The sequence below is a fragment of the Schistocerca piceifrons genome, chromosome 6 (assembly GCF_021461385.2).
Source record: "Schistocerca piceifrons isolate TAMUIC-IGC-003096 chromosome 6, iqSchPice1.1, whole genome shotgun sequence".
Taxonomy (NCBI): domain Eukaryota; kingdom Metazoa; phylum Arthropoda; class Insecta; order Orthoptera; family Acrididae; genus Schistocerca; species Schistocerca piceifrons.
This window is the reverse complement of record NC_060143.1, coordinates 384,622,333-384,646,777: the sequence shown is the minus strand read 5'-3', so window position 1 is coordinate 384,646,777 and position 24,445 is coordinate 384,622,333. Positions and strand designations below refer to the sequence as shown.

General features: G+C 39.9%; 1 protein-coding gene across 1 annotated transcript in view; it reads right to left on the bottom strand.

The window, feature by feature from the left end:
• The window catches only part of LOC124802880, a 205,723-nt gene that overhangs the window by 124,873 nt on the left and 56,405 nt on the right, over positions 1–24,445 (bottom strand). Inside the window, exon 4 of the mRNA XM_047263924.1 lies at positions 16,048–16,137. Within this exon, the coding sequence (XP_047119880.1) occupies positions 16,048–16,137 (90 nt within the window). The remainder of the gene's footprint in view (positions 1–16,047; positions 16,138–24,445) is intronic.

The window sequence follows — 24,445 nt, the reverse complement described above, 5'->3', positions numbered from 1 at the left end:
ATATGCTGAGTGATCTTAATTCTCTGGAATTTTTTCTTTTCAGAAAAGACTGGGCATTCCTGGCACACGAAAACTGTGTGCCTGTCTGAGACCTGAACTCAAGATCTTTGTCTTTCAGAGGCAAATGTTCTATCAACTGTGCTACCTAAACACAACTCACAACCAGTCCTCACAGCTTTACTTCCACCAGTACCCCATATGAAACTTTTATGGTAATTAAATGAAATGTGAAGCTCCATGGTTATAGCATATTCCCCATGCACTTTTTAACCCTAGAGCTTTGTTGCTCTATTTGTCTCAACTAGGAGTATTCCTTTTCGTAGTTACTTGATTGATTTCTTGACCCTGTGATTCCATCCAAGGCTTTGCGTATGTAGAATGGGGACTTTTATCCGTGGTACTCACATTCCTTCTAATGACTATGAACACATTGGTTAGCACATTATTTGATATGTTACTGGTTACTGTTATTGAGGCAGTTATGTCTGTGAGTCTTCTCAGATCAACTGGCCAACCAGATCTCTTCATCGTCTATGGAGCATGGAGGCATATACACTTGTACTATTGGGGCGGGTCAAGGTTTTGTGTCTGAGTGAAAAGAGCTTTATGGAACAACCTAACCAACGAAGGGATAGTTTGATATGATACATTTTGAGATATCAAGGCATAATTACTTTGGTAATTGAGGGAAGGTCCACCTCCATAGCTGAGTGGTGAGTGTGGCTAACTGCCATGAGGAGGACCTGGGTACAATCCCCTGTATTGTTAGGGATATTTCCTTAATAGGAGTATTGAAACAGGGTGCACTCAGCCTAGTGATGCCAGTTGAGAAGGTACCTGACCATGTAGTAATGGCTCCAAGTCACAAAAATGCCAATGGGTAGGAGAGCAGTGCACTGATCCCAACCCCCACCATGTGTCCATCCAATAATGCCATTGGCAGGCAATGACATGGCAGTAGGCTGGTTCCAATTGGCCAGCCACGGCCTGTGGACAGAGTTTTAAAGTTTAACTCTGGGAAGTGTAGGAAGTTACAATTTTTGATGGAGGCCAAGTCTCGAACACAATGAGTATGTGCAAGTGGTTGTACGTTGCAGTGTAGCTATGCAAGGATTTGCACAGGGTGGACCAGTATGGAGAGCTACAATCGATCAGCCTTCAGACTGAAGATCACTGTTGTTGCTGTGGTCTTCAGTCCTGAGACTGGTTTGATGAAGCTCTCCATGCTACTCTATCCTGTGCAAGCTTCTTCATCTCCCAGTACCTACCGCAACCTACATCCTTCTGAATCTGCTTAGTGTATTCATCTCTTGGTCTCCCTCTATGATTTTTAGCCTCCATGTTGCCCTCCAATACTAAATTGGTGATCCCTTGATGCCTCAGAACATGTCCTACCAACTGATCCCTTCTTCTACAGGGTGGCACACGAAATGTGTTACCAATTGTTTCTTTCACAATTTATGATGCACATTAGATATCCCACTGGGATCTCTACAGCAGTACCAGCAGAGCTTGGAAAAACAAATGAGTTATGAAATGACGTGTAATTCACGATACTGCCACTAGGAGACTAGTAAGCAGCAATGGCTGACAATGGAAAACTGACGACACAGCAACGATCGGCAATTGCGTTACTTTTTCACGAAATGAAAAGCGTTGTTGTGAGTCAGAGGCATTTTCGACAACAGTTTAACACATAATGGGTCCCTTGCAAGAAGACCATCCACAGGTTGTACGATAAATTTGTACAGGAAGGAACAGTATTGGAAGCAAAGCGACCTCGGCCTAAGCCTGTTTGTTCGCCGGAGAATATTGAAGCGGTACGAGTTGCTGTACAGAGAAGTCCCAAGAAATCGTGTAAAAAGGCAGCAGTGCAACTGGGAATATCCAGACGCTCCATTCAACGCATTCTTAAAAGCGACCTCCATATATACCCATACAAGATGACCTATGCACAGAAGCTCACTGAAGAACCCAAGCAGCAGAGAGTACTGTTTGCTCAGTGGGCGGAGGATAGGGAAGAAACTCTCAACAACGTTTGGTTTTCAGATGAGGCGCATTTTCATTTAGATGGTGTGGTTAACAAACAAAATGTACGCTTTTGGGCCACCGAAAACCCAGAAGTGCTTCATGAATGACAACGTTATGCTCCAAGGATTACAGTGTGGGCAGCAATTTCCAGTCACAGACTTATTGGACCCTTTTTCTTTGAAGAAACTGTGAACAGCAAGCGTTATTTGAGCATGCTTCACAATAGCTTCATTCCACAGCTTCTTCCTACTGCCTTGCCCTTCAACATGTAGTGGTTCATGCAAGATGGAGCAAGGCCACAAACTGCAAACATTGTGTTGGGAGTTTTTACACGAGCATTTCAACATGTGGATCATTTCACTCAGGTTTCCAGGTTGCTTCAATGACGGACAAAATTGGCCCCCCAATAGTCCAGACCTCAATCCATGTGACTTTTTTCTTTGGGGGTACCTAAAGGAAAAAATTTTCCCGAAATGTCCACGTGATTTAATGGAGCTCAGAAGACTTATTCTTCAAGCTTGCAGTGAAATTATGGAAGACATGTGCCATAGAGGGTAATCACTAACTTCAGTGTTCGTTTGAAGGAAGTTAGGAAACAAAATGGTGGACATATTGAGCATGTGCTGAGTTAGAACAAATCTCCATGGATGGCTCTTCATTGTAGTATATGTTCCTTTCAGATTGTATTGACAATAAAGTTCACATTCAGAAACTAAATGGTAACACATTTCGTGCACCACCCTGTAGTCAAGTTGTGCCACAAACCCCTCTTCTAAGAACATAATTAATTCATTTAAGTTTTATTCACTTGATGTACATTCCGTTAATAGGTTACTGTGGTCCCACACAATTTTAAAAAAAATTAAAAAATAAATTTAAGAAGTTTAAATTATGTGTTCAACTGTACCCTCATATTATCTATCAATACCAGAAAGCCCTGATTATTTAAAGAATCAAACTACCAAGCATAAAACAGTTTCAAACTTCTGGTTACTTTACAAATGAGTTAATTTATGTGATAAATACTTGATGTTATGCATGGAAGTGAGAAATAGTTTTAAAAAGTTTGGGATTACGTAAGTTTAAAATTTTTTGGAAGTTGCTAAATGCTCTTATTCTCAAACACTGGATAAGTATGGTCTGAGTAATTTGTGCTGTGTTAAGGAGAAGCTAGTTTTTCAATGTTTATGAGTCATACCTCCTCAGCTATGTTTCACACACTGATATAATTATACAGGTACACTCAGTGGTATATGTGTAATTATAAGCTACTTTCCATTGACCTAGAGTCTTGAAATTTGGCAAAAACCAAGGTTCCACAGGATAAATAAATGAAAAAATCTGAAAATTGTTAATTTGTAATTATAACACATTAAAAAATATTATGTCACTTGTTATCCATCTTTCCCTCTCTTAAAACCAGGTTTTCTCAGAAATGGTTATAGTTATTGAGCTAGAGTTTATGTCAAATACTAACGTTCATGGTCCCTTTGTCCTATAAGAAATTTAATCTTCTAAGTCAGTGCAGTCAGAAGTACCTATTTTTCTCAAAAATTGGTAGAGATATCAAGTTGAGATTTATGTTTTTTTTTTTACTATAATGTGTTCAGAAATTCTTCTGAAGTATAGGAGTTGTCAAGCAAATATTATTTCCGTCCGTGGTGACTGTAATTTTATTATCCCTTAAAATCCTTATATCACCAGGTAGATTGTCAAAGATTTTTATGGATGAGTGCCTCACTCCTTTCTGTGTCACACAAGGGTGAGTGCTGGGTTGTGAAAATCATTTCTCCTTCTAGTATTCTTCTTCTTTCTTTGTTACACTCAGTTGAAGAGTATGTTTAAACTTGTTAGCTTGATCTGACAGCATGTTTTTCTTATCTTCTTTCCAAAATATCTGAATGAATTTGCTGTATTTTTCTTGTGTTCTTGTGTCCACTATTTTTCAGTGCCCCCCCCCCCCCTCCCCCCCTCTTGTGTGATTTGCAACTAGGATTCCAAACTGTTAGTGTATTCCCAGATGTTATCTTCTGTGGCATTCACTTCTCATAAGTCCTGCTTAACTTCTTCTAACCAAGTGATTTTTACCTTTTTTGAATTTATTATATTAAGCAGTTTCCTTGTTAAGCCAGTGTTGACCATTCTGCAGATGTGACCATAGAACTTCAATCATCTTCTACATATTGCATCAGAGAACTTGTCTGTTGTTTTGTATAGATGTGTAGCATTTCTTTTAATCCATATGCCATTTGTATTAGTGGGACCTAAATTTTCTTAGAATTCTCACTCTTCATTTGCAATTTCATTAATGTTAATGCCCTCCTAGAGATGTAGCTTCTGAGGCATGTAGTGCTTCAGGCAAGACAGTTGTCTTGTAATACTAAAGTTTCACATTAAGGGATATCACTGGGTTATTGTAGTGATTCCATGTTATTCTGTATGTGTTCTAGAGTTTGATGGCTCTTTCTAAATTGCCTTTACTGTTTAGTCCAGGTGGTACATTGATTTCTTTGAGATTTTGAAAAGAAGGCACATATGAAATTGTCCCATATTTCACTTGTAGTGTGAAGCTTCTGATACCTTTACATAAATTTTCCATAAAATTAGTCTTCTAATATGATATTTGGAGGCCTTTGTTTGATGCTAGCTCATGTAACTTCTATATGGCATACCTGGTTTCCTCACTAGCCTTAGTGAAGATAGCTAGATCATAAGAAAAAGTTAGGCACTTCATTTTAATTCTCCATCCTGAAATCTTGATGGTTATACCTACAATTTCTTTCTCCCATTCTGTTATGACTCTGTCTAATACAATATTAAACAGATGTGGGGAGAGACCACTTCTTTGTCGAACTCCAGTCCGTACTTCTGAAAGATCAGATATTTCATCACGAAATTTCACTTCAGATGGTTTTTTTTCTGTGAGAGTATGTCAGATCAATTATCTAGTCTTCCTGTGTACCAAGATCTCTTCTAAAATGTCCAGAATGTGTTGTCTGTCAACTGAGTCATACCCCTTCTTAAAGTCTGCCAAGACAAGATATATGTTGGCACTTCAACATATGCTTAGTTTGTTGTTGTTGTTGTTGTGGTGGTGGTGGTGGTGGTGGTGGTGCTGGTGGTCTTCAGTCTGGAGACTGGTTTAAAGCAGCTCTCTATTCTACTCTATCCTGTACAAGCCTCTTCATCTCCAACTAATTTCTGAAACCTACATTCTGTTGAACCTGCTTACTGTATTCACCTCTTGATCTCCCTCTATAATTTTTACCCCCAACACTTCCCTCCAATACTAAATTGGTGATCCCCTGATGGCTCAGAATGACAGCCAATCCCTTTATTTTAGTCAAATTATGCCACAAACTTACTTTATTCCCAATCCCATTCAGTACCTCCTCTTTGGTTACAAATCTACCCATCTAATCTTCAGCATTCTTCTGTAGCTCCATATTTCAAAAACTTCTATTCTCCTCCTGTCTAATCTATTTATTATCCATGTTTCCCTTCCATATGCAGCTACAATTCAGAAAAATATCTTCAGAAAACACTTCCTTCTATATTCAGTATTAACAAATTTATCTCTTCTTCAGGAATGCATTGCTTGTCATTGCCAGTCTAGATTTTATATTGCCTCTGTTTCAGCCATCGTTGCTTATTTTGCTGCTCAGATAACAAAACTCATCTACTACTTTAAGTGTCATGTTTCCTAATCTTATTCCCTCAGCATCACCTGATTTAATTCAACTACATGTTATTATCTTTGTTTTGCTTTTGTCAATGTTCGTCTTATATCATCTTTCCAAGATGCTGAAATTCTGTTCAGCTGTTCCTCCAAGTCCTTTGCTGCCTCTAACTGAATAACACCGTCATTAGCAAACCTCAAAGTTTGTATTTCTTCTCCATGAGCTTTAATTCTTACTCCAGATTTTTCTTTGGTTCCATTTACTGCTTGATCCATGTTCATATTGAATAATATCAGGGATAAGCTACAACACTGTCTCACTCCCTTTTAACCACTGCTTCCCTATCATGCCCCTAAACTCTTATAAAAGTCATCTGATTGATGTACAAGTTGTAAATAGCCATCTGCTCCCTGTATTTTACGCCCACTATCTTCAAAATTTCAAAGAAAGTATTTGAGTCAAAACTGCTGAAAGCTTTCGTGAAGTCTATAAATGCTGTAAACATAGATTAGCTTTTCCTTAACCCGTCTTCAAAGATAAGTTAATAGGGTCAGTATTGCCCTCTGTGTTCCTACATTTCTGCCCTAGTCACCCTTTTCAAGCAATAGATGTATAATAGCTTTCTTCCAGTCCTTTGGTATTGTTTCAGTTTTCCATATTCCTATTAAGAGAGCATGCACTCTTTTTATGACATCATCTTCTCCTACTTTTTAACATTTAAGCAGTTACACCATCCTCTCCTTTTGCTCTGTCACTTTTGAGTGACTGAATTATCTCTCTTGTTCCTTGAATTAATGGATGATGAGAGTCTGGGTTTGGTAGAGCACTTTCAAAATGTGATCTTTCCAGTTGAGGATCACCTTTCAGTAAATTTTGAAAATAATCAGCAAGTAGTATGGAGTTCCCTGTCTCAAGTTTCCCATTACTTTAATGATAGCAATGTTGGTGTTTTATACCCCAATAAATCTTCATGCAATGTAATGTAGAAATTTTGAATGTTGTTCTATGAGCATGCTTTGTCATAGCCACATTTTTCATGTCAAATTGTTTGAGAGGTTGATTTTTTGTACCTTCCAAAAACACTCCCACCTTTCGGCTGTTTGATGTCCACTCCAGTGATTTCGTGCCTTGCATTGCTGATTAATGGCTTCATTACAGCTGTGTTCTACCATTTGTGTTCATGTTTCCTGGGTGGTTGTCACAGTTTCATGGCTGACATTTGTAATGTGTTGCAAATGTCAGGCCACTCCTTGGGATTGTGTTTTTGAATGTTGTGAGTGAAAACCTTGGCATTCTTATTTAGGCAATCTGTATAAACTCTTGGAAATCAGTTCCCCTTAGATCTGGATCTGTTTGGTTGGAATCTAATTTTCATTTGTGGTAAGTAGTGGTCTAAATCAATGTTTCCCTTCTGTACTTGACATTTTGAATCTTACCTATATTCTTTGCGGAAGTTATGATCAATCTGGAATTCTAGTAATAATGGGTTAGGTGATCTCCAGGTTTTCATTTTGTGTAGAGGTCATGGGAGCATGCATATTGTTAATGATGCGGGATCTTTATGGTGGCTCTCCTATTAATAGTATTTTCTGGAGTTGAGAATATGTAGGCAGTTTGGTTATTTAACAGTGAATTTGCAGTGGACATTTAGGGCTAAATCTCATGTATATTCTTTGCGGAAGTTGCCTTATGATCAACCTGGAATTCCAGTAATAATGAGTTAGGTGATCTCCAGGTTTTCATTTTGCGAACAGGTCATGGGAGCATGCATATTGTTAATGATGTGGGATCTTTATGGTGGCTCTCCTATGAATAGTATTTTCTGGAGTTGAGAATACGCAGGCAGTTTGTTATTTAACAGTAAATCTTGCAGTGGACATTTAGGGCTTGGAAACCACATGCAGCTATTAGCAAGAGGAACACTTCAAAGCACTTACCAGGGACAGAATGCTCATCATAAGAATGTCTTGCACTGGTGTACAGACAATTCTCTCGACTGAAGAGGCAAAAAACTGCCTACCTGGCTCTCTCTCTTAAGCATTTCCGGCCACAGCAGGGACAGGGACACAGGAGAGAAGTGGGTCACCTGGCCAAGGCATTTAAATAGTGTTGTAAATGCCCACTATGTGAAGCGATTGCATCAATAAAAATCCATGAGTTTCTATGTTCATCTTGGAGCGGATGCCTCAGGCCTTCAGAAGAATTTTAGGACAGAACACAACATTTATGGTGATTCTGAAATGGCCTATGTTTGGACACAAAAGCACTTCTCTTTGTCTGGCCAAGGCCCCTGGTCAGACATCCTGTAACATTCAATCCATCCAGATAATGATCACTATTGTAAATGAGTTGTTCACTTTACGCCTAAACTAAAATTCAAAACACGCTGCTTAAAGCAGCCATGGGAGAAAACAAATCAGGAGCATAATGTCTTCTTCTACCTCCATGGGAATTTACAAGTCAGGGGCTGGATGCTTCTCCAGCAGGGATAGGAATATTATTCACTTTGGTTAGGACTGGCCAGAGGGTAGAGCAGACAAGGTGGTGGGAAGAGATGGCACTCACGGATTCTTGTGATTGGCACGAAACCCTTGTGGGGGTGGTTGCCTGCGTGTTCTTCTTGAGTTTCGCAAGGTTTAATGGAAAGGGAGGAGTGGGGAACAGGGATTCTGATTCAGACTCTGGTCTGGAGAGGAGATTCTGGTCTTGATTCTTGTTATGAGTAGGTGGCACTTGGGGCACTCGTCCTGAGCATGACTTCGCCCTGGCACTGGTCTTAACTGGAGAGCCTGTGGTGAAATCTTAGCCATACCGACAGTATAGACCTCAGTCATTTCGGACAACTCACTGTGCCAAGGACAATCTTATTCATATCAGGTTCGCTGCCTTGGCGTTTGATCTCCTACTGTGCACTGCTGTTGTTATGTCAATCAAATTGGTCTGTTGTATGACTGTACAATGGGTGTGTCACATGCTAGAACCTGCCGAGATTTCAGGGCACCATCACAGGGTTATTGTGATTCGTCTAATAGGTAGCCTGCCCATGACTTTGCATATTTCATGCACGTGATAACGAATTACCAGCCCCACACATTTCTACTTTGCAGATGCTTACACCATGACCATCACCAGAGGCAGCGTTACACATCGAGTAAGTGGTATAGTACTGCTGCTCCATCTTTTTAGGACAAACAGAATCACAGTCTCGCCACTTGTGTTCAGCTGCATCAGTATAGTATAACTTCTGTGTACAATAAATCCATCAAAGTCTACTCAGTGTTAGACACTTTCAGATTGCTTTATACATGTTTTGAGCAGGGTTGATAACAGATAAAACTTAGTCTTTACCAACCAAACACCATCCAGTGGACAGCTAATTATATATTGCTTCTATTTGTTCACGATTTATTTGCCATCTTGCTTAACTTGTGTTGTTTGTCCTATTTTATAATCAATAAACTTTTGCCATCTTTTATGTAGATGGTTAACCCCATGTTAATACAATTAATCTCCCTTCAATAACTGATTACAATAATGACATGGCCACCATTTCATTAAATTACTTTAGCATTCAAACTCTATTTAAGATTCTGATAAAAGTGATAACCTCCATGCAGTCTAGCAACAACAACCACTGTCAGAGGGCAGAATCAGTTTATCAGATGCATAGACAGGTAGCATGGAATGCTTACAAATTAAAGTGATTGATGTCAGTGCATAAAGTTACGGCTATCTTAGCCTTTCAAATCAAACTGCAAGACCAATATAATCTTGCAATCTGGCAACCCTGTCAGGATCTTGAATTGATGGCACCTTCTGTGACCATCAGATGCAATTTCCACTACAAGTTTTCTGTTTTCTCATGCTGAAATTCATTTGGTGCACTGAGGTAAATTAGTTTTGTGTAACCATAAGAATTACTTGTAATAAGTGCAGCGATGATTTGCAAATTTTAGCATGTTGTTTGTTTGTATTTTCATTCATTTGTTGTTGTGATTTCTGTGTCACTTGTTGATTGCAAAAAATGGTTCAAATGGCTCTGAGCACTATGGGACATCTGAGGTCATCAGTCCCCTAGAACTTAGAACTACTTAAACCTAACTAACCTAAGGACATCACACACATCCATGCCCGAGGCAGGATTCGAACCTGCGACCGTAGCGGTCACGCGGTTCCAGACTGAAGCGCCTAGATCCGCACGGCCACCACAGCTGGCTGTTGATTGCATTAATGTGCGAGACAGTAGATAATTTGAGGATCATGCACATTATCATAAATTAGATTGGTTTCTATTTGATATGCTTTGTCAGGGATTTAGAATTAGTGGATCACTAGAACAAATTTCAGGGTAGAATTGTGTGGCCTTGTGATGAAGAGCAACAGATACCTCTCAGGACACGAACCTGAATGCATGCTTACTAGAAACAAGACATGTTTGCTCCAATGTAGTGAGAATATTCGAATCTCATCACAAATAGATCAATGTCATACCAGTAGCATTGATCAAGAGAAAGACGTGGAGAATTCTCAATCAAATGTAGTAGCTGACCTTGTGGATATGTTAAATGCAAATTTTCTGATTATGACGGGGTAATTTAGTCAGACAATGAGAGCGAAGGTGAAACCACAGCAGAGTGCCATGTAGACCCTGCAGGTACAGAAAGACATTCCATTAAAGAGAGTGGCAGATCAGACTCATGAGCAAAGCATCACAGAGCAATGGAATTGCATTCATTTTGTCCTGGAGGTATCAGCTGAGGATCTCATTTTGAGGCCCTCATGTGATTTATGCATGACATGAAGATATAGGAAGCAGAGAAGAAGATGCAAGACACAGAGAGGAAGAGGCAGGAGAGAGAGAAGATAGCCTTGAAGGAGATGAAGGAATTAATTGCTAAGGAGATAAAGAGGTATGGATGGTAGTTGAACAGCGCATTGAAAGTATAGAACTGGTTAAGAAGGAAGTCACAGGTGTTAAACAAGTGCTAAAAATCATCAAGAAAACATCAACAAAGACACAATAGTTCACAAACAAGTCAAAACATGATGCCAGGGCGGCGAGATTAGTGGCCCAAGGTGCATGCAGGGACACACTGTTAGCTAAAGAACAAGTTAAACAGGGCAAAAACGAAATGTGCAAAACCAAAACGGTTCTTTCGAGAGTCCAAAAACGAGCAAGAAGGATCGTCCAGGAAATGCAAGGAAAAATTACCCAGATCACGTCACAACAAAACAAGCTAGCAAAATATGTCCAGCAAGCACATCAGCAGGTTGCATAATTAGAATTATGGTCTGGTATGGTAGTGCTTCCTTGTGATCATGGTAGGAGAAAAGAGCTGTATTACAACATTTCAGTATGCGATATGAGGCTATATCACTTGCACAAAGGCAAATGCTGCAGAAGAATACACTGGCCATCATGGGGCGCATGACAAAGTGCTGTCAGGGATGCAAAGAATGGCAGAAACCAAACCAGAACACAAAAACATACATCTTTTATGGATGAAACATTACTCTGTGAATCTGAACACACAAGAGGAGGCCTTAACAGTGCTCAAGGATCATTTGGACATCAATTTATCGAGACACATGCAGCAGAAACAAGGGAAAATTTGTTCACACATAATGTCAAACCATTCGACCACAATATTTCTTATCCATTTCAAATTTCCAAGTGTACAAAGAAAATAACAATACATTACATCTAAACAGATGAATAGTTTAGTATGTTATAGCACTACCAGAATCATGGCCTCTGAAAAACACATTGGATGTTGATGTTTGGAGGGGTCAACCAGAAAACATATGCACAGTGTTGCTGAGTGCTGTTGCTCATACAAAGAGTTCAAGGATACATTTCTTAACTCATACTAGTCACAGAGCCTCAAGAAAGAATGAATCAGGAGATTATGATGGGCAAAGACCTAGAAGTGTCAGGACTCCATAGTGTGGTGACATTCTTTAAGTCGCTAGTTAAGAAGAACCGGTTTTTGGACGAGCTGTACAGTCCCAAGGAAATTATCAGGCACTGTTACATCAAATTAGCTTTGCACTCCCAACAACTCCTTATCAGATGGTGCTATGATTCCATTGAATCATTCAAGAGTATGCTATGTGGGTTAGACTACATCAACAAAATACAAAACACAAGAAACAGGAACAGAAACAATAACCATAATTGGCAAGGTTCATCAGAAAGGAATAATGACAGGTGAAATGGGGGAAATTACCCATCACAGGGAAAGGGCAACTCCAACCATGGATGGAATAACCAGCCACTGTGTGAGAACAGTGGCAGAAGACACAGTTCCAATAATTGTTACCACGAATGGCAAAACAGAACTGATAACAACAACATTCAAACTAGTTCCATCGGGATACTGGAGAACCACAGCAGCAGCGAAACAAATGGGAGGAGAACAACAGGCAATGTCAGAAAAATAACCAACAAGATCATAATATCGAGATTAGGCCACCCAACCCTTCACAGGGGAAATGTAGCAGAAGTCTAAATAGGAACTGACACTCAGCTGCTGCAGACACAACTCTAAACAAGGTCACAGGAACTATCAGAATTAGCAATATCAACATGTTAGAATATGAAGAGACAAGAGAGGTTTTGCATGAGGAAGAGGAAGATATCCTGACATGACTGAATCTACATCCTATTATTCATGTCACCAAAGGCAACATCAGTCTAACAGGGACTGAGAACACTGGAAGCCCTATTACAGCAATATTGGAATCTGCACACAAGAGATGTACTGCAAATCACCCAAGGCCAGCACTCATGCTGAAGGAAACAAAAATCATTGATGCACTAAGAAGAAAGAATACAGAAGTGCAGATACAAATCAATGTTCAGCTGCCAAGGGCACACCTTGAAAGTGAACTTTCTGGTTGTCCCTTCATTGTCAATTGAAATAATATTCAGCACGGATTTCCTGAACCAATGTCAGCAGTACTGGACGGGGGACGATAAGAGCTCATATTGCAAAAAGACAAAATCAGAATAATTACATTTGCTGATCATGCAATAGGAATGCAAATTCCTGCCAAATGCCTCAACCTAAATTACACCACAAAACTGGAGGAAGGTAGAAATCAATTGTGGCGCCATGAGCGTAGTTGCACCGTGCAAGTAGATGAACAAATTTGACCGGAGGTATGCTATGCTATTAATAAAATGTTAGCAAACTTAGAAAACATTCCAACGAATGACAAGGAGAATTTGGAAGAAATCTTACTTGAAAATGCGGATATATTTCTGCCAAAAACAGGAGCAATCCATAATTTCAAATACACATTCTGAGTGTGTGAGCACACAAAATTCTTCATGCCACCTTACCAGATTCCAATTGCTTACCATCACAAAGTTTTCTTAGAGATCAAGAGGATGCTAAATGAGGACATCATTGAAGCTGCAACCTCCATGTACAACCCCCCCCCCCCCCCCCCTCACGGCAGTTGAAAAGTCTGATGGCTCAATCTCTGCTTGATGCTGGATTGTTGCAAACTTAATACCATCATACAAGCAGACACAAACTGTCACAAGAATCTGGAGGAACTCCGACAAAATTTCCATAGCTTAACAGTATTCTCATCCCTCAACTTATACAGTCCAGTTTCTGGCAAATTACACTCCAACCAGAATACAGGAGATACACTGCATGCCTCGCCTTTGGTACATATTAACGATTCAAACAGTTATCATTCAGCTTAAACATGTCATCAGCTGCCTTCATTAGGGAAGTCACTTGTATCTTAAAGGATTCCATAAAACAAATAATCACCACTTATGTAGATGCTCTCTTGAGTGAGGAACCAGCATGTAGAGGACACAATGTGATCTTCAGGGAAACATTACAAACCTTCAAGGAATGCGGCATAACTGCCAACATCATGAAGTCATGCACTGGGACCTCATGAGTAACATTACTTGGCCATATCATCACCGTGGAAGGAATCTCACCAGACCGAGACAAGATTGGGGCAATAGCAAAATTTGCAACCCTAACAACTAAGAAACAATTCTGTGGCTTTCTTGGTGTTGCAAATTTCTACAAGAGATTCATCCATGTGAAAAAACTAGCTACACCGCTATTATGCCAGCTCACCAGGAAGAAGGCACCGTGGGCTGGGACAGTGTGGTAGAAGATGAATTCCAGACACTCAGAGCTGTGCTGGTTAATGCACCAATTTTGTCTGGCCACAACCTGGTAGGGCAATTTTGCATGGTGACGGGCAACTCAAACTCTGGGCTGAGCATAGTGATCTTCCAGAGATATTAGCAAGAAAGAAACATGGTGCATAAAACCATTGTTTTTGGAAGATGTGTTCTCAGTAAATGTGAGAGAAAATACTCGGTAACTGAGTTGGAAGCATTGGCGGTTGTACTTGGCTTCAAGAAATTTCGTTTTTTCTTGTATGGGAGAAACACAAGAGTCTTCACCAATCACAAAGCCTTGCAGTTCTTACTCACATCAAAGTTTCACAATAAGAGACTCACAAGATAGGCACTCATGCTATAGGAGTACGATTTTACAGTTATGCATGTACCAGGGGAGGCAACATCACAACATGGTGTTTGAGAATTATGTCACCACGAGCCTAAAGGAAATCAGCAGGGAACAAGACAAAGACCTAGATCTACTTGCTCTAAAGAAGAGGTTATAGGATGGAATGGAAACTAAGCTCAGAGCTCAGGCTGAGAAACAGGATTTCTGATTCAGATTCCGGTCTGGAGAGGAGATTCTGGTCTTGACTCTTATTGAGTGGGTTGCACTTGGTACACTCATACTGAGCATGACTTCACACTGGCACTGGTCTTGAGTGGGAAGCCTGTGGTGAAGTGTTAGCTGTACCGACAGTTTAGACCTCAGTCATCTTGGACAACTTGCTGTACAGAGGGCAGTCTTATTCATATCAGGTCTGCTGCCTTGGTGTTTGATCTCCTTTCGCATATTGCTGTATAAATGAATCAAAGTGGTATGACCAACTAATGGGAGTGTCACATGCTAGTATCTGCCAAGATTTCAGGGCTCCAACGGAGAGTTATTGTGATCTGTCTAATAGATAGCCAGCCCATGACTTTGCATATTTCATGCCTGCAATAATGATTTATAGGCCCCACACATCACTACTTTACAGACGCTTGCACCATGACTGTCACCAGAGACAGTGCTACACATCAACAAAGGGTACAGTATTGCTGCTCCTGCTTTTTAGATCAAACAGAATCACAGTCTCACCACTTGTCCTCAGCTGCACCAATACAGTGTAACTTATGTATAGAATAATTCCATCAAAGTCTATTCTCTGTTAGATAATTTCAGATTGCTTTATCCATGTTTTGAGCCAGGGAAGATAACAGATAAACCTTAATCTTTGCCAACCAAACACCACCCAGTGGAGTGCTAATTATATATTGCTTCTATTTGTGTCGCCAACAGTTCATGATTTATTTGTCATCTCTCTTAACCTGTGTTGTTTGTCCTATTTTATGATCTCTCTCTCTCTCTCTCTCTCTCTCTCTCTCTCTCTCTCTCTCTCTCTCTAAAAATTGACTGCAATAATGACAAAACCACCATTTTATTAAATTATTTCAGCATTCAAGCTCTATTTAAGGTCTGATAAAAGTGATGACGTCCATGCAAGCAACAACAACCACTGTCAGAGGTCAGAATCAATTTAGCAGATGCATGGCCAGGTAGACAAGTGGAAGACTTACAGGTTAAAGTGACTACCATCAGGGTGTAAACTTATAGTCACCTGTATCCTTTCAAACGAAACCACAAGACCAGAGTAGTTTTGCAATAGGTTTTGATGACTGAGTTTGTGAGTACCAAATTATATTACATAAATGACCATATCTTTTGACTGCATATACTTAGAAGTTTAAACTTTTTATATCTCCAGGTGACTGTAGTGCTTCATATCTTACATAAATTACAACTTGATACCTCCACCTGTACCTGAGAAAATCAGGGTCTTAATACACAGACAGATAGACGCAACAAGGTGATCCTATAAGGATTCCATTTTACAAGTTGGTAGGTATGGACTTGTAAAAATAAATTAGAAGTTATTTAAATAGTCAGCATGTTGCTGTATTTTCTACTGAGAAGATGTACTATAACTGTAATAGTGACTCATTCCATATTGTTGCGAGATGTCCACAGAACATGCAAATAACTAACTATATTACCAAGTTGACAAAACCATAATTTTTTTTAAAAAATTTTCGTATTCACAATGCATAAGTGATACCTGCACTACATTAATCATTGCTAATTATTAAGTCATACTTAAATAAATCCTGGGTTGAAAATTTTACCTTTGTTGCACATGTTGATCTGGTTGGTCATTCTTCTGGAATTCCTCCAGGGCACTCAGAAGACGATCAACTTTAGTCTTTTGTTTTTCTCTGTATAATGATAAGAGAAAATGTTAGACATGGTGAGCACACATATTGAGCACTACACTAAATACAAACAATTTTATTTCGATAGAAGTAATGTTTACAGTCGTGATTAAGACAGAGGTACTTATTAAAGCAAACAAATATAGCAATATTTTGAGTTATTTTAAGCATATGTTCCTTCTCCGATAGCTGACAAGAATAGCAAGAAAATAAATATATGGGACATCAACTAGATATTAAAGGAATATCACTCAAAACCTCATGCAAGGGAACACAGTACACCGAAGACCTTTAGTCAGAAGGAAAACAGTGCATTAAAACAGAAACAACTCTCCAGACATGAATATTATTTGCTGTATGAAATTCTATAATTTCTGATAATGATTAATAGAAACCACCTCAGCCTTTCTTTCCCACTCATCAGTCTCCTGACTGGTATGACAGGACCCACCATGAATTCCTCTCCTGTGTCAACCTCTTCATGTCAGAGTAGCCCTTGCAACCCACGTCCTCAATTATTTGCTGGATGTATTCCAATCTCTGTCTTCCTCTACAGCTTTTGCCCTCTAAAGTTCCATCTAGTACTGTAGAAGTCATTGTCTCGTGTTTTAACAAATGTCCTACCATCCAGTCCCTTCTCCTTAACAATGTTTTCCACATATTCCTTTGCTCTCCGATTCCGCGCAAAACCTCCTCATTGCTTTCCTTACCAGTCAACCTAATTTTCAACATTCATCTGTAACACCACATCTCAAATGCTTCGATTCTCCTCTGTTCTGGTTTCCCCACAGTCCATGTTTCACTACGATACAATGCTGTCCTCCAGACATACGTTCTTAGAAATTTCTTCCTCAAATTAAGGCCTATGTTTGATACTAGTAGACTTCTCTTGGCCAGGAATGCCCTTTTTTTCCATTGCTAGTCTGCTTTTGATGTCCTCCTTGCTCCATCCGTCATTGTTTATTTTACTCCCTAGGTAGCAGAATTCCTTAAGTTCATCTACTTCATGACCATCAATCCTGATGTTAAGTTCTTGCTGTTCTCATATCTGCTGCATCTCATTATTTTTTTTTTCTTTGATTTACTCTCAGTCCACATTCTGTACTCACTGGATTGTTCATTCCATTCAGCAGAATATGTAATTCTTCTTGACTTTCACTCAGGATAGCAATGTCCTCAGTGAATCGTATAATTAATATCCTTTCATCTTGAATTTTAATTCCACTCCTGAACCTTTCTTTTATTTTCACTGTTGCTTCTTCAATGTACATATTGAACAGCAGGGGGGAAAGACTACATCCCTGTCTTACACGTTTTTTAAACCGAGCACTTCGTTCTTGGTTGTCCACTCTTGTTATTCCCTGTTGGCTATTGTTCATATTGTACATTACCCGGGTGTCCCTATAGCTTACCCCTATTTTTCTCAGAATTTCGAACATCTTGCACCATTTTACATTGTCGAAGGATTTTTCCAGGTTGACAAATCCTATGAAAGTGTCTTGATATTTCTTTAGTCTTGCTTCCATTATCAACCACAACATCAGAATTGCCTCTCTGATGTCTTTACCTTTTCTAAAGCCAAACTGATTGTCATCTAGCACATCCTCAATTTTCTTTTTCATCCTTCTGTATGTTATTCTTGTCAGCAACTTGGACACATGAGCTATTAAGATGATGTGCGACAATTCTCACACTTGTAAGCTCTTGTAGTCTTCGGAATTGTGTGGATGATATTTTTCTGAAAGTCAGATGGTATGTCACCAGACATGTCGCCTCAGCTACCTTATCATAAATTTATTGTGTTACAACTGGCTACGTTCATAGAACATCTTCAGGTTGTTAAGTCATGATTAAGTTGTGACACAAATGTCTGGTTGTTGTATGTAATGTTACAGACCAAATCCACAAGCAATGGTCATAAATATTCTGCCAAGAGCCTGGTGAAAGTACGGCACAGCATACAGTGCATGTTTGCCATACTTCTGCCCGGTGGTCAGCAGAATGTTTATGAAACTGTTTTTAATTTGTTCTATGACATTTCATAAAGGAGCCAGACCATTTGCATCTTGTACAACTTGGCACCCTGAAGATGTTCTATAAATGAAACCGGTCATAACACACTAAATTTGTAATAAAACAGCTGAGATGATTTTTCATTAATCAGTAACATCAGTGTTAGCTGTGGAGCTCAATATGATCCAGATTATTTAATGATTTCTTTGTTACCCTGTTGCTTAAGTATCATAATGTTCTGATGCTTTAAGTGAGGAAATATAACAGCTACATCTCTAAATTTCCACTTTTACCCTGCAAATCGATTTTAAGATTCATGGAAAAGGGCATTCTGTTTCTTTTTCTTTTCATTAAGGTTCTTTATAGATAGTTTGTAGACATGGTGTGAAAATACTGACTGCTTATACGTCGCTGTGTAAGCTGTTACTAGTCTACTTTTGTTATCTTATACTAGAAAGTTCTGGTTATTGTACAAATAATGGAAGAAATAGTTGATCAGGCAAACATTCAAATCTGAGGAACAGAGCAACAGAACAAAAAATTCATTTAGTTTACCAGTAATTTCTTATTTATTACATAACCAGTTTCGAAGCCTAAAGCTCCATCTTCAGCGGTGCCTCCACATAATTAAGGAAACGTATATGTGTGGGGCCAGTCAGTCATGGGAGGGGGATACACCTTCATCAAACAACTGCAAGATGACATGCAAGTCACTAGGAACTTCCATGGAGAGCTGTTGAGTCGGGCAAAACGGCTGCTGGTCCTACACTTCTGAGTGTTTGTTTGATGTGGGTGCAACCATCCATGGCTGACTGGCCCAACCATCACACATTTATGTTCTAGACTTATTTGGTGGCACCTGAAGACAGTTTTAGGCTTCCAGTAAATAAAAAATTAGTGGTAAGTGAAGTGGATTTTTTATTCTATTAAAATACTGAAAGACCTACAGGCAACCAATCGTCGTATAACTGAGACATTGAACAGGCATCAGTCACATAAGTTTATCCTCATACCTTAAAGTAGCAGTATGTGAGATTTGAAGAATACTCTCAGGTTTATCCGTGAAAGCTAATTCAGTGAATTTTCTAAATAAATTCTTGCAATAAATCTGTTTCCATTGACCCACATTTTACAGAACACTTTCTCAAGAGATGAACATTCGCATGACCATTCACATTAATGTTCTTTGTACACACTCATGACCACTATAAGCACGGACGTCACATACCAGAGCAATAGTCTAAGAAACAATATCATTTTAGAAACAAGCTCTCAAGAGGCAACTAAACTTTGTGTTCTACTTTACTGCAGGTCTTGTCAAGGAGGAAGCCTTGTCAGAGAGGTCCACTGCATTACCGTCTAGGGAAGTGATTCCAGTGATGGTTTCCTGTTGCCTTCTACTGATGATGATGAAATGATAATGAGGACAACACAACACCCAGTCCTTGAGCGCAGAAAATCTCCGGCCCAGCCGGGAATCGAACCCAGGCCCCCTGGTGTGATTGAGCACCATGCTGACTACTCAGCTATCGGGGTGGACTCAAGAGGCAAAGAGCTATTAAAACCTCTAGGCACATTGGGTTTTTTTATTTTTATTTTTTTAAATATGATTAATGAATGGAGATTGGGAAGTGTGTTTGCTAAAAGAAAAGCTGCTCCTCTCTACACTGTCTCACTTTAACAGTACCTAAGCTAGGGGTGTTTTGTTTCTTTAGTTTTCTACTCCATCTATCTGCCTCTCTCTCTCTCTACCTATCTCTTTGCACCCATGATTCACAGAAGACTGCAACTAATTCTTGAATTCCTAGGAAAGAATAGATCTTGAAATTTTATGGAAATGAAAATTTACTCAAGAAAGCTGGCTAAGACTTGCCATTAGGGGGTGAATTATCAGTATTGCCAAGAGGCACATAAGAAAACAGGACAAGATCTTTGTCTACCTCTTCCTCCCAACACGTGAATTCTTCTCATTCTAGAGTATGAGTAATCTGCCTTTCCTTTTTAACCTTTCCTAAACTACCATTCTTCCACCTCAAGGAAGCAATTATTAATTCCAAAAGCTAGGATGGTGTTCTGTATTATTGCAAGGGCCTACTGGCAGTAGTAACATTTTGCCTCCTGAAATTCTGTAAGCAAATATTTATTTTGTACAGGAAATGTCATCCAAATGACATAGGTGTTGAAGCAGCTGTTGAATTACTGATGCTGTATTGCATTGCATGTTCAGCAACTGGGTGGTGGAGTTTGCATTTAGCAATAGTCTTGTAGTGACATTTTGTCTGAGTAGACTGCATGCTAAATATTACACCCAAAAATGAATACTGTGCAGTAACACTTCATATTGTGTTGTGCTGAGTTTGACTGGATAAGAAATACCTGTAACTAGACCCCTGTATGAGGACACGTGTGAGTGTTTAGAACAAAAAAACTGTTTTAAGTTAATTGGGAGAGAATACCAGTTAGGAGGAAGAGGTAGGATTTTGGGTAGGGTATCTCTCATTTCAGGGCAGGGCAAAAGGCAGCTGAAACCATGGTGATGGATTTCATTTTTTTCAAGATACTGCTGATATTAAGTAGTAAAGAGATTACTGGTTATTGAGTAGAGGGTCAAATGATTAGAGCAATTAAGTTAGTTGAAGGTAGGAGTTTTACAGTTTACAGTTAGTTCAAATATGAAGGAATATTGAGGGCCAAAAGTCATGTGTGTGTTACAATCTGTTGTGCAGCTCAGTGGAATGATACCATAATGCAAGTGGGACTGCAGAGCACCAAGTTAAGCAACGCAAAGGCGAACACTGTGTCACTGACCAATGGAGGACATGACACAAAGCTGCTCACTGCACACCATTGTGTCAACATTGAAAGCACTAATTGGGTCAGTTATGATAGCTGAGCAACACCAAAATATTCCACTGACCTGCTGAGGACAAAGAACTGCAGACATCAGTTGCAGAAAGCCATGCTTAAGGACCAGCAGCCAGATCATTGTCATCAACCATTGTGAGGCATTGGAGTGATGCAGAGTCGGTGTAACTCAGCACCACCACCAGTTCCAAGTCATCACTGTCATCATAGTCAGCATAATTGTCACTATTGTAATACAGGTCATCACCTAAAAGGTGCCAGAGTGACGCCACTGCTATAGTTATCACCATCACTATCATAGGACGCCATCAGTGGGACGCTGCCTGTCATGCGAGTCATTTCCTGGAGTGGGTTGCGATAATGCACTGTCGCCATCATGCTGGGACGCTGCCTGCACAAATGTCGTGATTGGGGCTAGAGCAAGGGACTCTGGCCTGCCAACACCACACAGCCACTGCTGGGGATGGTTGTTGAAACGACACTTACCTGTCCCACTGCTGCCGCCACCAAGCCCCCTTTTTTTCTGTTCATGCTCATTCAAGGTGTTGTAGTGGTTCCACATATTTAACCAGCACCCAGTCTTTCAAAAATGATCTTCAGCCTGTTGCCGTAGTGCTTCTTGTGGTTGCGATACATGCTGATTTTTGCATATTCACACTTCATGTAAACGCGGAATTCTATCTCGTTGTCTGACCCAAGTTTGTGGATGACATAACTAACATATTTTCCCAGTAACCAGCTAATGGCATTGGTTTTTAATTTCAGAAAGTATGTCATGTCTGGTCTCAGGAGGAGCGATGGCATTATACGTTCCGTAGAGGATCTGGTGAGAAAGGCGATTTGTTGCCTGATCCAATTCCAGTTATGCACATTGCCACCACAGGTGAATCTGTGGACGAGTGTATCCACCAGATTGCATTTTCCACAAAGGTGTGTCTGGTTTAAACCAATCCCATATAGTCTCTCGTTGGTGCTGGTGACATTGTTAACTGTTTCGTGCCATGGGGAAATAGTGTCTGTAGATAGCCCGGCATAGTTGATGTTCCGCCATACAGCTTTCCAGTCACAATTTGGGAAATTTGTTTCAATTTTGTTTCTGCCCTCATTTAACTTCCTTTCAAGGACGGTGTCACGCGCTGTGATACATGTGTTGCTTCTGATTTCGTCACTAAGATAAATTGCTTCGAGGAAAAAGTTCCTCACATACTGCAGACAGGCATTAATCCTTCGCACATCAATCGGTGCTTGCAGGCTATGGGGTGTCACAGCCTCAAAGAGCTTTGCGATTATACATTGTGGAAGTTCTCTGAGTATCTGGAAAGTCCGTTTGAGAAACAGAGCAGACGCTTTATTGCGAATATCCACCAAATCGAGGCCCCCTTTTCTGACATCCAGTATAACGGTAGTAGCACCAACCCTGAATATGTCTCCTCGCCATAAATAATTGGTAACAGTGGACATGATCCCTTTCGCTACTAGTTTAGGGATTGGAAATACCTGCGCAGTGAAATACACTTTAGACAAAACGCAGGAGTTGATGAATCTGACTTTTTGCACCAGGTCCATAGTTTGATGGATGTTCTCCATTACAGCACCATGAACTTTCCTCCTAGTTTCCGTCCGGTTAAAAGCATCCATCCTCATCGGACATGCCATTAAGGTTATTCCCAAAGTTTTGTGTTTGTTGTCTTGTTTTGCCCATGCCAGTCGCAGGTGGTTTAGGTCCCGTAGATTCAATATTTTACTTTTGTTTTCATTTGTTGTCACTCCCGACGCTAGACAATACCTTTGGATTCCTCTTTCCAGTGTAACTGTCTCCTCCTTATTACAACGCCCATGTCATCAGCATAAGCTCGTATGACAGTTTTCTCACCACTCAATGTTATGCCTATTAATCTTGCGTGGACAGTGCGGAGGAAGGGCTCTAAAGATACAGAAAATAAAAACATACATAAGGGACTGCCCTGTGGAACCCCACGCCTTATCTGTATGAGTTTAGATGTTTGGCCATTAATTGCTATTTTCGTATTTATACCTGTTGCAATATTTCTTAGCATGTTGACAATCTGGGGGTGGAAAGCCATTCTTGACAGCGTCGCAAAGAGGTATCTATGACTAACACGGTCAAAAGCTTTGTTGAAATCTATAAAGATTAAAGCACATTTTATACTTGTCACTGAGGTAATTGCAATGACGTCTCTGTATGCAGATAGACTTTCGAATATCGTTCTGGTCGGAGAACAAGATTGATGATGACTCAATATTTTGTTGGAAAAGGAGGACAGTCTTTTGTTGACAATACGCGAAATTATTTTGTAATCAGAATTTAGTAGCAAAAGTGGCCGAAAATTGTTTAAGTTGGTTTTGCCTTTCTCTTAGGAATCAGTACTATTTTACTTTCCTTAAACTCTGCAGGGACCGTTTTTCCGTCCAGGACCTCATTTGCCATGGAAGTGATCTTGTCCCCAATTATAGACCAGTAGCGGGCATAAAACTCCACAGGGAGGCCATCAAGTCCCGGAGACTTTTTGAGAGGTGAGTTACGCACTGCCTCATGCACTTCATCTTTAGTAATAGTTGACAGGATGTCAGCGTTGTCGGTTCCCGACCATTGTGGACCTAAAATAGTGAGAAAGCCCTCGAGAGCTGCATCTTCCACTGTGGTAGGGGCATATAAGGTTTCATAGTACCTGTGGATTCGTCCAGTATTTCTTTCTGGCATGTGAGCTTCGTACCAGTATGCATCTGGACTTCATCAATAAAAGTTTGACGTCTGTTTTAGCATGGCACACCAAGTGATACAGAGAAGCTGTTTCATCTGCTACGACTGATGTGGCTTTCGATTTAATTTTTAGTCCCTCCATCTGTTGCCGTTTAATGCTTAATAACTTGGCTTTTATTTTTTTTATATCATTCAGACGAATTATGTCATCATGGGCCTGTTGATATAAGTCTCTTAAAACTTTATAATAAAACTCCATTGTATTCCTCAACTCCCTGTGCCTCGCTGCACTAAACTGCATGACAACTTTCCGCAGCCTTGGTTTAGCCCTCCTAGTCCACCAGTCAATGACTGTTGGGTGCTTGTCTACTGTGCGGAGGCACATAGTCCACGCTACTCTTATTTCCTGTTCCAGTTCTTCGTCAGTTAAAACAGAGATATTTAAATTCCATTAGCCTCTGAATCGACGGGTTGGCTGTACACTTAAATTAAAGCAAGTTAAAAGTGTACTGTGATCACTAAAATACACGGGAATAGTTTCAACGTTTAATCAATAATTTTGCAAATTCTGTGACATGTAAATTCTATCTAATCTGCTGTGGGAGTGGCTGGCTATATATGTGAACCCGACTGACGTCGGGTGCTGAAGTTCCCACACATCCTTAACGTGTAGATCACTTACTAACTTTTTTAATTGTGGCGAGTAGTTGA